The 18,078-nt window shown below is 47.6% G+C and overlaps 1 protein-coding gene across 1 annotated transcript in view; it reads right to left on the bottom strand.

Annotated features, from left to right (window-relative positions):
- The window catches only part of cacna1ha (calcium channel, voltage-dependent, T type, alpha 1H subunit a), a 140,818-nt gene that overhangs the window by 69,425 nt on the left and 53,315 nt on the right, over nucleotides 1–18,078 (bottom strand). The window contains exons 3-5 of the mRNA XM_079823823.1: nucleotides 16,285–16,396; nucleotides 12,424–12,557; nucleotides 11,481–11,578 (exon numbers count right to left, since the gene is read on the bottom strand). Of these exons, the coding sequence (XP_079679949.1) occupies nucleotides 11,481–11,578; nucleotides 12,424–12,557; nucleotides 16,285–16,396 (344 nt within the window). The remainder of the gene's footprint in view (nucleotides 1–11,480; nucleotides 11,579–12,423; nucleotides 12,558–16,284; nucleotides 16,397–18,078) is intronic.

Genomic DNA, 18,078 nt, shown 5'->3' with positions numbered 1-18,078 from the left:
CGTACATGTCAGTGGGTCACGCTGCGGCGGCTTTGCACACCACAGCTGTGTTGCAGGCGTACCAGGCAGACCTGCTGAGGGACCTCGATCAGGGGGAGGGACCCCCTGAGGCGGAAGTCGAGTCGCGCCGGACCGCGGTTTTCGCTCTCCGGGCCACCGTACAGATTGCGCCGATGGCGGCGACGGTGGCCACGGAGAGACATCTGTGACAAAGGCGTGCTCGGCAGCATTTAGAACATGCATCCCGCTGAGGTCCGGGACCGCGCCCAGGCAGTCGGGTGTCCCCGGCCCGTTCCAGTCTGAGGGCTGGAGACGGGAACAGCAAGCCAGCGTCGCCTCTCGAGCGCCCCGCCGCGGAGGACTGGGGCGCAGGGGAGGCGGGACACCCGCAACAGGAAGAGGAAGGAAGCCAGGGCTGGTAACCGGAACCAGCGCAGGCAGCGGACTCCGCCCTCGAGGACGTGGAGATGAACGCTGCCTTTTTCCCTTCCTCTGGCTTTCCCCCGGGCGCTTTACATCAGGCCGGTGGGCCTATGATGAGCAGAAAATGTAAGACTCTGCCGGCCCGCCTGGTTTGTTTGTTAAAAGCGCCCCCCTCAGGATGGCGGGCGGATACTAGCTCGATGGCTGGGTTGAAGCACCGCGAGGAGCGATTGGTAAGTCCCCCTCTATGAGGGCGAAACATTTTCAAAACTATGTTTTTCAGGACTTTTTGACCGTCGCTCCCCTGGGGGGTTGCTTGGGGAGATTTTGGATCATCGAGGGATTTCGCAGGGCCTGCAGCTCCCCGTGAGTAAGCTAAGAACGATCTTCTTTGCAACATTATGTGGTTGTGTGTGTATGCCTCACTTTTGCTAGTTGAGTCTTGCTGCCTCTCCGTGTTATTTTTCCCACTATGTGGGTGATTAATTCGCGCTCTTGCCCGAGGGCTTGTAGTGTAGAGGGCTAGCTGTGTTTTCCTAGCGTAAAAGTGGGAAGTAGCTGAAGACCGGGTACGCGCTAATGCGCGAGCTGTAGTAAGATCTGCGCCCAGCTCTGCGGGGCTTTGGGAAAAGGGGTTCGGGGCCTCAATGTGTAATATTAGAGGTGATAATATTTCTTTCCCGAGCCCTGAGTAGATCTAGTGCGTTCTTATGTCGCACTACTTGGCCTAGGCTTTGTCAAGGATGGGGGCGTTCCCTTTTAATGAAGGTTGTTCGCCCCTGGCCTGTCCTTTGATATGAGAACATGGCGTGGTTTATGCATCCTTGTTTCAGCCTCCTCTTGTTACAGAGTCGTCCGGCCAAGGCCCGCCCTCTTCTCTGCGTTCTGGGGTTACGAGTAACGCAGTCGGGGTGTTGCAGCAGACAGCGACTTTGCCAGTGGTCGTGGGGCGGAGTGAAGCGTCTTTCGCTGGTTTTGCGATCAGACTTTATCTGCCGTTTCCGCCTTTCAGAGCTTGGTGGCCGCCATCTTTTGGCGGCCCCCGGCCTCTTCCTGGAGGATGTTCGGCCGGTGGGTTCTATATTTTCTAAAAAGAAAAGGTATTGTTTCACCCTTGCTCTATGTCTCTGCTCCACCTCCTTTAGGGCTCGGGTTGAACTGAACATCGGATAAACCTCTGTGAAGGTTCTGGTCGGATGCTCCCCTGAGGCCCGAGCATTACCAATGGCTGACGCCCTCGCACTTATGGTTGGCCGCTGCATGGAAAGTAAGACAGCCGCCCCGAGGCAGGTGACGTAAGTTGTACTCCCCTCGCTTTAGAGGGTCTTTGTTTAAGCACTTTCGCTGAGTACACCGCTGTTGGCAATGTGATTAGGTCCATGTTTGTAGGCGCTGCCCGAGAGACTGCGCCGTCCTAGGGGCCCTAGGACACGGCGATGCAAGTTGTCCCTAGCTGCCTCTGGGATGGAGCCAGCCCAGGTGCGGGCATAGGAGCCAGCTGGTTGTTAGTAGCCAGCTTCGGCAGTCTGGGCAGTTGGACTTCAGAACAGGTAGTAGGCATCAACCGGCCTCCCTGCAAGGAAGTCTCGACGCCGTGGCCCACGAGTGGGCCCTGGAGGCTCTTCTCCACTGGTGTCGACGTCAGCAGTAACCTCGTCAGCTACTCTCCTTGGGGATGAGTTCCCAGGTGTGAACTGGATTTCCAGGCTTTGTCAGCAGCAGACAGCTGCCGCCAGCCCAGGCGCAGCAGCCAGCCTTCTTAAGGCCGCCCTGAGGGGTAGGCTCCTGGTTTGGTTTACCTTTACTCAGATGGTAGGCCCGATTGGCCTCCCTGAGGGCCTGCTGTGGTCAGCAGGCACTGCCTGGTCTCCCCCGAGGGGGCACGACTGGCATTGAGTCCCTCGATGGCTGGTATAAGCTGCTAGTAGGCGCTGTATGGCTAGCACGAGTGCTAGTAGGTAGTAGGCCTCAACCGGCCTCCCCTAATGCAGCCGCTGGGGCGGTGACCATGAAGTGCCATGAGTAGCACATTATGGCTTGGGCGGCTCGCTCTGCTATCAGGTAGAGGCATTGCGCCTTCCTGAAATCGTTCCCCGGTCCCCAGGTTTGGTAACGGATCGTAGCACGGGATGCTATCAGGCAAAGCTGCACGGGGCTTCCCTGTGGGATTCGCTTGGAGTAGTAGGCCCCACGTGGCCTCCTCTGAGGGCACGCTCCTGTCTCGTGGTCTCTGGATAGGTCCAGTCACTGAGCAGAGGGCTGTGATGGAGAAATGCCCGGCATTGTTGCAGGTGGTAGGCCCGTTAGGCCTCCCTGATGATGCGAGTCCCTATCTTCCCTGCTACCTCGAGGGCTAGCACGACTGCGATCAGGTTTCAGGCCCGTTTGGCCTTCCTGAGGGCGAGCTCCGCTGTTGGACACGCGAGCAGTCGGCAAGGGTTACCAGGTGTAGGCTCCTCTCGGCCTCCATGGGGAACGAGTTCCCCTGGCGGGAACGCACAACTGGCTTTACGCTGACAGCTAGTGGTCACCCGCTATCAGGCGCCGGTCTCTGGCCGTTCGCGAGACCTGGAGGCGGTGTTCTTACCCTAGCACGACGAACTTACTGCTGCTATGCGGTCCCCACGGGAGGGGACTTTCATAGTTTGCCTACTGCATGGTTACCTACCAGGCAGGCTTATGAGCTCCTCTCGAATGAGGGTCTACTATGAGCTTACGGCCGCTTGGCGCTGGTTAAGGGTTGTAGGCCCCTCGGGGCCTCCCTGGCATAATCAGCCTGTAAGGCCTCTGGCCTCCTAAGCACGTTTTAAAGTAGGTGCTTGGTAGATCCGAGGATCGAGCGGCTAAACTCCCCTCGCTAGCAAGGGTTAAATAGCACTTCGCTGAGAGCTGCTCTCCGGGATAACCCGTCTCTGAGATCTGGCTAGTGGATGTCACTGCCTTTTTTGCAGCACCCTAGCGGGATGCCTCTTCGGAGGCGAGTACCAGAGGCTCTGTACTGTACAGACAGGGTTGACCGTATTACGTGTCCCATAACAGACTGGGTCACCTGGTCAGGTCTCCCTGGTGGCATTCGGTGAGAACCTCCCGAATAGTGACTGGCATAGGGTTCCCTCGTAGTTCCCTTGCCACGTTCCCTTAAAGGAACCCCTTCTAAGTCGAATGGGCTGGTTCCAGGCCTTCGAGCAGGGCCTGGGAAGGACCTCATGTGTGTGAAGGTTCCTTCTTGGGCGATAGCTTGGGCTATGACCGTAGGGAGCGCTGTCACTGACAGCCTAATGTGACCAGAAGGGGAGTGGTTCAGGCATCTCAGTAGAATTTGCTTGTCTTGACAGTTGTCACTGCCAGTGGGCATGCACTCCCGTCGGCATGGCGGCGTTGGTATATCGTTCCCCGTAGCGTCAAGCTGACGCAGCGCGAGTTCCCTTTCGAAAGGGAACGTCTCAGGTTACGAATGTAACCATTGTTCCCTGAGAACAGGGAACGAGACGCTGCGTCGCTGTGCCATGCCGCAGGGCCTGCCTGCCGAAAACAGTCCCTTCAGACGATTAGATACTGTCATGCTGGCAAGGCGCCCTTATATACTTCCTGGTCGCACCTTGATGACATCATAGGCTGTCGCCGGTCAATAGGATTGAAGTTTTTTCATTGTGATTTCAGGCACCAGTCACGCTGGAGGCGTTCCCCGTAGCGTCAAGCTGACGCAGCGTCTCGTTCCCTGTTCTCAGGGAACAATGGTTACATTCGTAACCTGAGACGTTTTCCATAACGTTGTTCTTGAATAGTGCACAACTGCTTTAATGTTCAAACTGGCAAGCCTTTAAACTAAGCAAGTGAAAGTGATCTGGCTTCGTGGCTTGCGCGCCGTCTCTGTGTGTGTACCAGCGCATATAAGAACGGCGATTAACTTACCTGTATAAACTGTGTAAGACATGCAATTACCATAGTAATTCTGAGCATCTATAAACAAAGATAACTGCTCCTGCATCTTTCTGTGTGCCTGCAAACTGCACTTGATGTGACTGACGGGGCTGAGTCACGTGAAAACCGAAATAACCGACATGGGAAAATTACGTCCGTTAGAGGTTCTAAATTTCGGTTTCGATTCGTTTTCGGTTAATCGTCCAGCCCTACGTGTTGGACAATTTCATGCTCCCAACTTTGTGGGAATAGTTTGGGCATAGCCCCTTTCCTGTTCCAACATGACTGCGCACCAGTGCACAAAGCAAGGTCCATAAAGACATGAATGAGCGAGTTTAGTGTGGAGGAACTTGACTGGCCTGCACTGAGTCCTGACCTCAACCGATAGAACACCTTTGGGATGAATTAGAGTGGAGACTGCGAGCCAGGCCTTCTCGTCCAACATCAGTGCCTGACCTCACAAATGCGGTTCTAGAAGAATGGTCAAAACTTCCCATAAACACACTCCTAAACATTGTGGAAAGCCTTCCCAGAAGAGTTGAAGCTGTTATAGCTGCAAAGGGTGGGCCAACTGCATATTAAACCCTATAGATTAAGAATGGGATGCCAAAACGTTTGGCAATAGAGTGAATTGCCAAATTAATCAATTGACAGCCCTAACAAAATACAAACCAAAGAGCAAAAGAACAGGACTGTACTCCTCACACCAAGTGCATAAAAAACATCAGCAAACATCACTGAGAGAAGTGCCCCTGGAGAGAAGCAATGCATCCGGTAGATCTGTGTGACTAATTTGTTTGAGGTGGGTGTGTGTGGCAGATGTAATTTAAGTGTATGATATGGGGAGTAGAGGGCCTTAAATGGGCCTGTCTGAGTGTGGACATCTTCTCGATTGCAGGCATCCCTCCCACCAAAGACAGCGTGGAGCCACAGTGTCGCTCGGACACTCTAATGAGCTCCCTAGAGAAATGTGCAGTCACAAAGTGGAAGAGGATGAATATTCTAACTCGCTCTCGCGTAAACAGATAGAGGGGAGATAGAGAATCGCTCTGCCATGCATTTCTAGCTTGGTATTTGAATTACGGCTTCAGGTGTGTGAGATGGCATGTCCGCAATAAAAAAATAACGTAGACGCAAACATGCACTCAAACTAACATCCACAATTCGCAGATGCGAATAGTAATATCATTCCATACTAAAAGCACTTCTGCTGGCGGCAACACTCCGCCGAGACAAATAAATCACGAAATCTCGTCTTCCATCTGGGCAACAGCAGAGTCATTAAAGCTGATGTGGTAGAGCAGACTTACTCATACTTAAAATCTACAGCTCCAGGGGTGTGTCTCAATCCACCCACTAGTTTAGTAGTGAGTGCACTGCCCAGGGAATCTTAAAATTCAAGTGCACTAAAATGTTTGCGTCCTCGAAAGAAACATGCTGTGTTTTTTTTTGTTTTTCAAAACATTTCATATAAAAGTATGCGGTCAAGATTTTTAAACCTATATACATACAGTATATATATAAGTGTATATAATTTTTTTTGTTCTAATGTATACTTTTATTCAGCAAGGATGCATTAAATTGAACAAAAGTGACATTGTTACAAAAAAAATCTACTTCAAATAGAAGCTGTTCTTTTGAACATTATATTCAATGTTAATGTTGTGTTTTCACAAAAATATTAAGCAGAACTACTGTTTTAAACATTGATAATAAGTAAGGGATAATCCACAGCTAGCTATGCATTAAATTATTTAAATGCACAACGTAGGCAAAGAACTACCCAACACGAAGCATTCAAACCGTTAAATGCACAGCTAACCATGCATTATCTCGCTTATAGGCCTTATTTACAGCAGTGCCATCTTTGATTTTTATCGGGAATGAAAGCAAGGCTGTGAGGGATTTGGATTGTTCTGATGATGAAACACCGCAAAAATATCTTTCCAAGATATTTCAGTAGACAAAAACTCCAGACAACATGAGCTGTGGAAAATTGTAAATTATCTAGGAGCACATGGCAAGTCTATCTAGCCTCACTTTCATACTGGTGAAATGCTGCTGAAAATTCAGCTTTACCATCACAGGAATAAATTAAAGCAATAAGTTCCAAGAAGCTGTGGTTTACAGTGAATTTATAACAGCTAAGGGGCGTTGCGTTGTCCGTGGATATAAATTCACTGTAAACCACGGCTTCACAGGGCTTATTGCTTTTTATAAAACGGTAACCAAACAATACAAATATTAAAGCCAAAATACATGTATAAATGCAACTTTCATGAAGTAAAATCACTTAAAGCCTTCCTTCCGCCTGAAAACTTGTTGTGTGAACATGGGCACTAGACGCAACTTCAATGAGAACAAACATATGTGCAGTGATACAGAGAACCGTTTGGTGAAGTGGTCACAGCCGTGTTTTATTGTGAATAAAACACAGCTATTGACCAATCACAATCAAGGACTCAGGGGAGCCGCTATCAATTTTCAACATTATCTGTGTTAAATAGCACAATACCTGTTTTTCATCTCCATCACCTTCTCTCTTTCTTCTCTCAGTCACCTTATCCTTCCAGACCTGCATATCTCCCTTCCCAAAGCTGAGCTTTGCTTGATACAGTCTTCGCAACTGATTGTTTCTGTCTCTCATTTAAAACGTCTATCGTAACACAGCTGTTTAGATTAGCTACACATATTATCTCGCACTTTATGGCCGGTAACTGAAGCGTTGTGCTATCCGGGAGTGGTTGGCCGGAAATGCAGAACTAAGTCGTAATTTTGTTTCATTTGTTACTCTTTGGTAGATTATACATTTATAATTTCTATTACCTTACTACTAGTACTGTTACCAGGCGGCAACCTCCCTCAGTTTCTCTTGAAGCCAATACAGAAGTGACTTAAGCTGCATTTCCTCATCTGGCCGCTAGGGACAGGCACCAGAAGGGAGCAGAATCTCATTGAGCCCCATGTTAAAATGCCCAACTTTACAGCAGAAAAAAAACACATGTTTACAGCCTGGTACAAATTGTGGTGTTGGTCTATTCGGCAAATTTTTCCCTTCATGACAATTGCTAGGGGGGTGAATTGTTTTTAAACTCATTTGTTTACATTATATAAAGCCTTAAAGTTGAGCATAATTAAGGGCGTGGCCACTTTGAATGACAGGTGGATTGCCGTTGTCTGCTGTCTGTTAGTCATCATCTCACCTCAGCTCCAGCCACTTTGTGGGATTCCTCTTTTCCCATTTTCTGTTATCCGGGAGTGACACGTGGTGACGCACTGCCAAAATGACAACGGCCGACTTTGAAGCTTCAAATCTACGGACACTATGTCCATATTTTTTTTTACAGTCTATGGTTACTACTAATAAAACCGATCTCTGGGGGCCCCAAAAGTGCATGGGCTCTTAGAATCGCCCCCCAACCCCAAGTTTTGAACGGTACTACTGTCTATATACAGTATAGTACGCTTGCCTTTGTAGAAGTCTGTTAACAGTAACCAGAGGCAAAGGGGACACACTTGTAATTTTATTTGCCCTTTGACTTATGGGACACATTATGGGACTCATTATTTTTCCTATAGACAAGGATCTAGGAGATCAAATATAACTGTCAGTCTGCCACACAGAGGCTCATTACTAAAATAAATATGCCTGTCTTAGCTTGTGGGACATGTTCTGCTGGGTAATTTTTAGACTAGTGTGTTCAGTAAATTTTCTTTCCTGCACACAGGAAGCTCATCACGTAATTTACTGAGATTATCTCTTCTTCAGATGTCATATATCAGGCAGCTGATTTCTCCTTTCATCACAGATGAAATGACACATAACAATGTCTTTGAGTGGCAGGTAGCATTAGCAGCCAAAGATCAGCCTCCTGGAAAAACCAGGTCATAGCAGCCTTGGGTGGTTAAAGGTGGTTCCCCTTCGAGGGAACTCGAACTGCGTCATCGTGACGACACTTTGGGGAACGCCCCTAGCGTAAAGCGTCTGAAGAATGAATGGAATCAGCCCAATCCTGATTGGTGTTGCGTCATGACGTAGTATGTGACGGCATACCCGGAAGATACAAAGAGATGTCTGAACACAACAGAGATAGCTTTCTGCTCTTCAGCGTTAGCGCTCTGTGTTTGCCAGTCTTATTTGGTGTTGTTTGTCTACCAGCGATTGTCACAAGCATATTATGGTGAGCGAGCATTTCAGGTTGGGTGTGCCTCCGTGTCCGCGCTACATTACAGGCACGAACACACATCAACTCTGAGTGCAGTGTCTCGGTGTGCAGCACGCCCGGCCCGCTCTCGAGGGAGCTGCGGCTTCTTCCCTCGGGGTGGAGGATCCGGTTCTCAAGCTGTCCGACTCTGAGGAGTCGGACGCTATGGGAATCGAGGCGGATGATGTGGAGCCTTCGCCACTCCACACGCCCGCTATTGAGGAGCTTGTGGAGGTTATAACCCACGCCATGGCCAAGTTTAATTTAGATTGGCCACAGGAAATAGTGGACATCCAGCCGCCATCTAAGCTGGATGAACGCTTTTTCAGGCGTTGGGTTCAGCCTCCACGGCGGGGCCTTCCTTTCTTCCCCGATTTGCACAACGAGTTGTGTAAATCGTGGGAAAGACCCTTCTCAGCCCGTTTATCCAATCCCCCAGTGCTGGACTTTGCGAATGTGCTGGGGGCGGCTGAGTTGGGTTATGCAGCGTTGCCGCGGGTTGAAGAGGCGCTTGCGGGCCACCTCTCACCCAGGGCCGCTGCATCATTGAAGGCCCCGACACTGCCCACTAAACCTTGCCGCGATACCTCCAGGTTGGTTGGCAGGGCTTTTAGTGCGGCGGGTCGAGGGGCCCTTCCCGGATGATGTCACCGAGCACCGGAAGGCGACCGACCTGTCTCTCCGCATTACCAAGGACACGGACCGTGCTGTGGGCCGCTACATGGCTGGTCTGGTATGCATCGAGAGACATCTCTGGCTTACTCTGTCGGGGATCAAGGAGAGGGAGAAACACTTTCTCCTTGATGCCCCGATCTCGCCTTTTGGCCTCTTCGGCGGTGCGGTTGATACTGTCGTCGAGAGGTTTCAGGAGGTGAAGAAGCAGTAGGCCGCCTTCCAGAGGTTCATCCCTCGCCGCTCGGGCTCCTCAGCGAAGACCGGTCTGAGTGGGTAGCCCGGGCCTTCATCCAGCTCCTCGCACCGTGAGGTGCAGAAGCAGAGTGTCGCCTCCCGCGCCCCTCCCGTGGTAGCTTGGCAAAGGAGACAGCGCTCTCGCAGGAAGCCTTCTCAGCCTAAAGGCGACCTGAGGGACGTCATTCAGGCCAAGAAGGCTCCCAAGCGGTCCTAGCTGTGGCAGGGCTGATGAGAGCTGTCCCCCACAGGGTGGAACGATCGAGGTCACTTCCGCCCTGGGGCTCTCTGGGAATCGATGCTGCGTTCACGCCGTCCAAGACGCTTCCCTGCACGCGCGCGCTGTTCCAGCCGCCTCTAATAAGACCTGCGGCGGTCCAGCAATCGCGTGCGCCCGCCGGATCTCTTCCCCAACTTCGCCCTGCCGGTCAGCCGCTTCAGGGGGTTGGGGAGGAGGCTCGGTCAACACCCGAGACTGGCCCCGAGAGGCTTGTTCCCTTAGTAGATTATCTCGGTGCATGGTCATGCCTTCCGGGTATATCTCCATGGGCCCTGCGTACTGTAGAACGGGGTTACAGGCTGCAGTTCGGTTTTCCTCCCCCGAAATTCAACGGGGTGGTACGGACTGTCGTCGGCCCAGAGCAGGTGCGGGGGAAGGAACAGGAAGTACGCTCCCTGCTGGTCAAGGAGGCTATAGAACGTATTCCTCTGCCAGACAGGGAGTCTGGGTTCTACAGCCAGTACTTCTTAGTCTCTGAGGAGATACAGGTTCAGGATGCTTACAATTCCAGCCATCGTGAATCAGATCCAGTTCGAGCACTGGTTCGTCACGATAGATCTGAAGGATGCATACTTCCATATCTCCATCCTTCCATCTCAGAGGAAGTTCCTGAGGTTCACTTTCGGGGGCGAAGTGTACCAGTATCGGGTTCTTCCCTTCGGTCTAGCTCTTTCCCCTCGCACCTTCACGAAGTGTATGGATGCAGCGCTGGCTCCGTTGAGACTCCAGGGCATCCGTATACTCAATTATATCGATATATCGCGCGATATGGTGGTTCGACATCGAGATGTCGTTCTAGCCCACATAAGGTGCTTGGGGCTGAGACTCAACACGACGAAGAGTGTGTTGATGCTCTCCCAGAGGACCACGTTCCTGGGGGTCGTGTGGGATTCGACGTTGATGCGGGCACAGCTGTCAAGCCAACCTGTCTGGAGTTTGCCCCTGGCGGAGTTAAGGCCATCTTGCATCCCAGTCCGGGCTATGTGCCCAAGGTGCCATCTAATGTGGCACGGTCAGTGGTTCTTCAGGCCTTCCATCCTCCACCTCACGTGACGGCGGAAGAGAGCAGACTTCACCTCCTCTGGCCTCCTCGGTGGCCCTCCTTTTTGGAGCCTCTATGCAAGAGATCTGCGAGTTCCCTCGAAGGAGAACGTCTCGGGTTATGACTATAACCCTTGTTCCCCGAGAAGGGGAACGATACACTGCGTCTCGTGTCCACACCAATCAGACAGAGTGCTCGCTTCATCGCAGAACGCTATCTCTGTTGTGTTCAGACGTCTCTTTGTATCTTCCGGGTATTCCGTCACATACTACGTCATGACGCAACACCAATCAGGATTGGGCTGATTCCATTCATTCTTCAGATGCTTTACGCTAGGGGCGTTCCCCAAAGTGTCGTCACGATGACGCAGTCTCTCGTTCCCCTTCTCGGGGAACAAGGGTTATAGTCATAACCCGAGACGTTTTTGGAGTATAATAGCTGGTTTGTTGCTGCCAAGGAAATTTATAGCAGAAATAAATATTTCCCCAGAAATATACAAATTGAAATATGGCATGTTTTAAGCCAATTGCTGAGCCGTAAATGTCATGTGACTAAACACCAAACATGGATCCCCAGCAGCTCAGCCAAGGTGACCTAGTCAACTTAACCTGGTTGATCAATATGTTTAAACCATCTTGAACCAATCAATGACCATAAATACATAACTTTATTAGGATTTCCCAACATGAAAGACACTTACTAGGCACTCTGTTGATGGCTCGCAGGGGCCTGAGCACTCGCACAGTCCGGATGGCTGACAGGCTGGCGTTATGACCATCCAGTGAATACTCCAACATCCTGGAGGAAGCACAATAGAGGAAACGTACTGCAAGAGTCAGACTCTAAGGCCGCGTGTCCACCAAAGCGTTTTTAGTCAGCTGAAACGCCTTGCTGTGAGCGCTTGAGAGCATTTTGGCAGGGCAGCGTTTTTTTTTCAGTTGAGACTCTTTGCTAGTATCTCATTTGACAGATAGTTTGTTTCTGTATTGATTCTATATAAAAATGTCGATACAATGTAAATTATTTGCTCTGGCTTTTGTTTTAAATTATTTTGTTTTGTTATTATGCTGCTTGTTTTCATCTGTTGACGTTGTACAAGCAGAATGTGGCATTTGGTTTTTGTATTTGTCCCGCCTCTCCTCCACTGTGATTGGACGGCTGGGTGAAAAGTGACCGCGATTAGCGCTGGTTTTATTCAAAGTTGAACATTCTTCAACTCTCAGCGACCAGTAAAAAACGCAGAGCGTTCAGCGCTTTAGTGTGAAATACTCACTCAGCGCCTCGTTACGCCAATGGCGTTCTAAAAACATGGAGCTCCCATTAAAAACAATTGGATGCGCCAGCCACGTGAAAAAAACGCTTTGGTGGACACATAGCCTAAAGGTCAATCTCGATAACCTTTCTTTTTGTCAATCTTATGTGAGGATAATGCGTTAATTTGTGTCAAGTTAAAGGTCATTTTAAACAACAAAGAAAACGTTTTTTTTTAAATGGTTAATGAATCGGAGTGCTGGGAAATCTCACAGTAATTCTATTTCCCAACTGACAGCCTGTAAATCGAATGGCGGGTCCCCTCAGCTTTCCCGTGGCGATAATGGCTGAATGCATGAGTGACAAGTGAGAAAAGAGACAGGATTCCTCACCCTGCCATGACAATGAAGAAGTCCAGGCGGTTCCATGTGTCGCCAAGGTAAGACTTTGATCCAAAAATCCCCAGGGCTATCATTTTGATGACCATCTCCACAGCAAAGAAGGCGAAGATGCAGTCATCAAATGCCTGTGGACAAAAACCACATTCATTTCAAACATATAGAAAGACAGACATTTTACGTACTGTAGGAGGCAGAACATGAGATGGGAGAAACTATTATATTTCAATGCTTTTGCATTTGCTTGCACAATTTTTGCATTATATCACAAAAGCATTGTGATCTCTGTGAAAGAATGCAAAAGCATTGGAATCATCCCATCTATTTTTTTTCTCATCACAATGTCAATTTAGGGGCTCTATACAGGCAAAGCATCACAATTTTTTTCCATATGATGATGAAAACCAAAAAGTCTCAAAAAGGTCCATTGAATAAAAGATCACACAACAATACCCAACAATGAACTGAACAAAAGGAGGAACTTAAAGACACAGTGATAACGGACTAAATGACGATGGGAACAGGTAACTGAAGAGAACCAAACTAAAAGTCCATGAAAATTAAACAGAATGTGACAGAACACCACCTCTCGGGACAGTCGCGACATGATGGCTTGATTGAGGGTAGAATGGTGGAGGTGGACAAGGGACCGGCAAGGTGCTGGGAACCGGTAGGGAAGCAGACGGGATGAACCAGACGGTGAAAAAAGCCATGGAGGAATGGATGGAGGAAGGACCTAGATGACAACCCACGGTGGAGTCCATGGAGGGTGGAGCCATGGTAGGGTCTTGGCTGTGGCCACAAGGGGGACGACTGACAGCGATGGAGCCCTTAGAAGTGGAGCCCAGGGCACAGACCGAAAGCCGATAGGACAGAGCGACACCATTGGCACTGGAGACCAAGGCCGAGCCATAGCGATGAGCATCCGAGGTAGAACCAGAGCACCAGAGGACTGAGGCAAAAGCCGGTGCGACCGAGGACCCGGTAGAGCCATGAGTACAATAGTATCTGGTGGAGCCAAAGGATGGAGGAGCCAAGACGGGGCCAATGGGCCAAGGTGGAGTGATGGGCACAGATGCTGGAGGCGGAGTTTTAGGATCTACTTGACTGGGTGGTGCTGGAGAACAGAAGACCCAAGGCTTATCCACACAGTATTGAGTTAGAGAAGACGAGGGGTTGAAGGGAACCAGCAGAAGCGGGGCTGATGGACTGACTGAATTTTGTAGTGGAGGTGAGAGAGGGAGGCTGGGTGGGGTCAATGACAATAACACAGACCTGACACAGGGTGATGAAACAGGCGTAGTGCTGGTCAGGACCAGCGGCGATGAACACACATTATTGCAGGAAGGGACTGGTGGTGAGGAAGGTTCGTGGGTGGGCAGGGTGGGAAGCACTTCCTCAGTATCTCAGTCAATCAGCCATCCATCTGTATCCAGCTCCACTAATACTCCCCCTGGCACAGATGTTATGCTGGCTCACACACCTGGTCAGCCGAGTCCTCAGACATTTGCTCCGGGACGGATGTGGTTGCTGGCTCTGGCTCTGTAGTGAGCATCAGTCTAGGCATGATCTCTGACAGGAATTAGCTGCGTCTATGCAGTGGGCATGGGGTCTGGCTCTGGGGTGATGACGGATGTAGTGTGGGGCTGGATGCTGGCAGTGGAATCCTCTTCTTCATCGCCTACAGTAAAAGAAGATCTTTCTATCCAGAGGGCAAAACTGATGTACTCGGTCAGCGTCCAGCAGGAGTTTTCCCAGGGCATCACCAGCCAGATCTCCTCATCGAGTCCAACCCAGAACCCCTCCATCAGTGTGACGTCATCGCTTGTGGCGAGGTGGCTGACGCTGATGAACTCCTCAAGGTCTCTTCTATCATGAAAAATAAAAATTACAGCTCCATTGGGCTTGTGAATGCTCCTCAATGGGGATACATTCATGAAAGCGGTTTCCATCTTAATTTCTTTCGGGTTGGGTATTCTGTCACAATTTAGTCCATATGATAATGAAGACAAGTCCAAAAATAAAACAAATTCAGGTAATCCATATGCAAGAAGGCAATGTAACAGCGTGCATCACACAACAATTCCCGACAATTAACTGAACATAAGGAGGAACTTAACGAACGAGTGTCCATAGTAACCAAGGACCAGAACAAAGGGAAACTCAAAACAAAGGGAACAGTTAACTGAAGATAAACAAACTAAAAGTCAATGAAAAAGAAACAGAACACATAGATTGTGACACGAAGACCTTCAGAAGCTTGTATATAAATTTAGGCACACTTTGAGCATTTTACAGGGAGAGAGTGAGAAGATCAGCTATGATTCATGTTGTTTAGTATATTCAGCTCTGGCCTCAGCCGACCCAATCTTCTAAATCCTGCTGATGCTGATGTCAGGCTCTTCTGGACATAAAAATTTCCCACAGTACCATATATACACAACTAAGCTTACTTTGGTGGGAGCGTGGGCAAGACAGAGAATTACAAAACTAAAGCAGCAAAATGCTTGTCTCTGATGTCTGGCAAAGGTTCCAGTGACCCCTAAATCTGTGCATGCCACAAAACATGGGCTAAACGCCAACTTCATGGTGGGACAGTCCTAAAACAAACATTGGACACAAAAATAATAAAATAAACAAATAAAATAAAGGGTAACAAAACGTTTTAAGACTAAAATGTGAATTCTGATGCATAGCAGCCCCAAAAAGTATTTTGGACATATAATCCACACCAGTGTTATTTTAGTATCATAGAGATACTATTATAGTTTTTATTAATATTTTGACTACATTTTTATCCTTATATTTTCCATTTTTTTTATTTCAGTATTAGTAAACTTGTTGTGCAATTTTGTAATTTTAATAATATTTTTTAAACATGTATAAAGTTTTTTATAAAAAATAAAAAAAATGGATAAACTGAACCAGCAAGCAATTTTACGTTTACAAGATGTCTAATAGCCATCCATCCAGCCAGCCCTAAAGTCTAGGCTAAAACAAGGCAAAAAATTTGCCTCTGCCGCTTTAATCGTGAAAGCGAAAGTGCCCTTTTCGAAACACGCTTTCAATTGAGGGGGACCCACCAACCAAACTGTCCCCATGTTGTTAACTCTGGTTACTCTGGTTTCCCGAAGATGAACCACGATGCATGTTTTGGCGCTGCCAAGGAGGTGATCGGCTCCAAGCCTAGTCATTTTTATCAATAGCATTATATTTTTGTTGCTGTGTTTATTTTCTCTCAATAAAATAAATATTTTTATTGAATAACCATTATATTAAAGCAATAAGCCCTGTGAAGCCGTGGTTTACAGTAAGCACAACAGGGGGTTTTCCGTTCCACGTCCAGCCTGTTCTAAATGCACTGTAAACCATGACATCTGAAGGCTCTTTGCTTTAATATGAGTTAACTTTTGAGTGCTCCAAAGCTCTAACAATGGACGGTAAAGACGTTTTTTTGAACGCATCCTTACGGTCTCTCTCTCACACACACATACTCACAAACGTTATGTCTGGGGAATTTTTAAAGAAATTCAAAATTTGCGTTTGAACTGTTCTCTTGGTCATTTTGAACAACGAGAAAATCAACTTGCATGATTTGAGCTTGTGGTAAATTGATTTGAGCTAATTGCAATATTGATTTCTGATTGGCTGATTGCCGTTGTTTATATTTTGTAAACTATCATACAGAGAATTTTATGCCATCCCCCTCATATCGAGCCCTGCTTATATCCACAATTTACTATCTACCCAAAACCATTATGGTAATACTATATCTTTGAATGATGTTTGAAGACATATTTTCATATTATGAGCTATCAGAGTCCATCTCTCATAGTATAAGGGAGCAAGACTTACCTGTAAGATGACACACCACTCGGACTGGCACTTGAGGTCCTCACATGGCTGGTACATGCCCAGAGTCACACAGTTCAACAGAATCACCAGCATGCTCACATGCTCAAACCATGTGCACAAGAGTCAAGGGAATACATCACAGAGATCATAATAGTCATGTTTTTTTTTTTTGGATTGTGTTCAGTCAATTGCAAATAAATATTTCTCTATGGAAAATAAAGATACATAGTACCAATATTGGTACTAACACCAATATTGATTTAGTTGATCCCTCACTTAAAGCAAATTATTTTAACAAACAGAGGGAGCAAACACTATGGATTCGCAAAAGATTCAAGGACATTATTGAAAAACCTTCCTTCCTTCTGACTGATTTTAATTAAAATTTCTAAAGCATGATTAAGGAGTGCAAAGCCTATTATTTACAGATTCAATAAAGTTTAACATTTTTCTCTTTTAATTTGAGTTGTTTGGTTTCCTCAAGGCCAAAACACATACACAGATCTAAAATTCAATGAAAATAAACCAATTTCCAATAAAATGGTAAAAGCCAAGACATGTAGAAGAAATCAATGTTACACACTACTGTCAAAGGTTTGGGGTGGGTAAGATCTTTGAAGGAAGGTTCTAATGCTCATTTATTGTTTAAAAATATAGTAAAATTGTCATATTATGGTGAAAAAATATTTCTATTTGAATACATTTTAAAATGCATATTTTATTGAGATTCAAAGCTGAATTTTCAGCATCATTACTCCAATCTGTGATATGATCATTATAAATGTCTTTACCATCACTTTTGATCAATTTAACGCATCCTTGCTCGATTAAAGTCAAAACATTTTTTTTTTATCTTGCTGACCCCAGCCTTTTGAACAGTTGTGTATAAAGCGTCAATATAAAAAGTAGTTTCCATTGTTTTATCACCAGTGGAGGAGTAATGCGTAAGACATCAATAAACTATACATCCATATCAAGGATCCAAGCAGACATAAAATGTTCTTCGCTGCTTATCTGCTGAAATATTTAGTGAGTGCAACAGAAACCGGGTTATGTCTGTTTCAGCTGCACGACTATTGGTTCCACTGCTGTCTGAGATGTCAGATGCCATAAGAACCGTCAGAGACGAGGCCGAAACAAGCTGCTGCTGCTGTCACCAAGCATGACCTATCAGCACCTCCATCGGCGCTGTCCGCTGCACTGAAGATCAAGACCAACGTGTCCATCATGACCAGCGGCCGACCGTCACACATCTACGCACACCACAATCAGCACCAACAACACCCACAGGCCCCTGCGGATGCTGATGTTCTCGAGACCATTTCTGATCATCTGGCTCTATTCATACACAATCTTTAAAACATCTGAGCTTAAACCCTCCAAGGACACAATAAACTTTCTTAGTGTTGAAATGACACCCTCATTCCACCAACTGCTTCGCAACTCATGTTTTATGCAGGTCTGCTCATCTAAATGGGCCAAATAATGGGCACTTGCTATACACAAATGAGAAATTTGAATACTGCTCATTTCCATAAGCCATCACAGAGCTTCGGATTGTGGGTGTCATAACGTTGTGCTCCCTCACAATGGAGCAGTGACTGAAATCAGGAGCTGATGATGAACCCTGAGGATTTTCAAGTCACCGCACCTCTGTCGGAGCTTCACAAACAACAGAAGTGTAAAAAAAAAGCTAAGTATTTCTATTCAACTGGCACACAATGAAGAAAATTATAGTTGGACATGATTTCCCATGATGGACAATGGCCGCCCAGGGGGCTGTGGTAAATCAGG

Source organism: Gobio gobio, assembly GCF_949357685.1.
Source record: "Gobio gobio genome assembly, chromosome: 1".
NCBI classification, from domain to species: domain Eukaryota; kingdom Metazoa; phylum Chordata; class Actinopteri; order Cypriniformes; family Gobionidae; genus Gobio; species Gobio gobio.
This window is presented reverse-complemented; position numbering and strand designations above follow the sequence as displayed.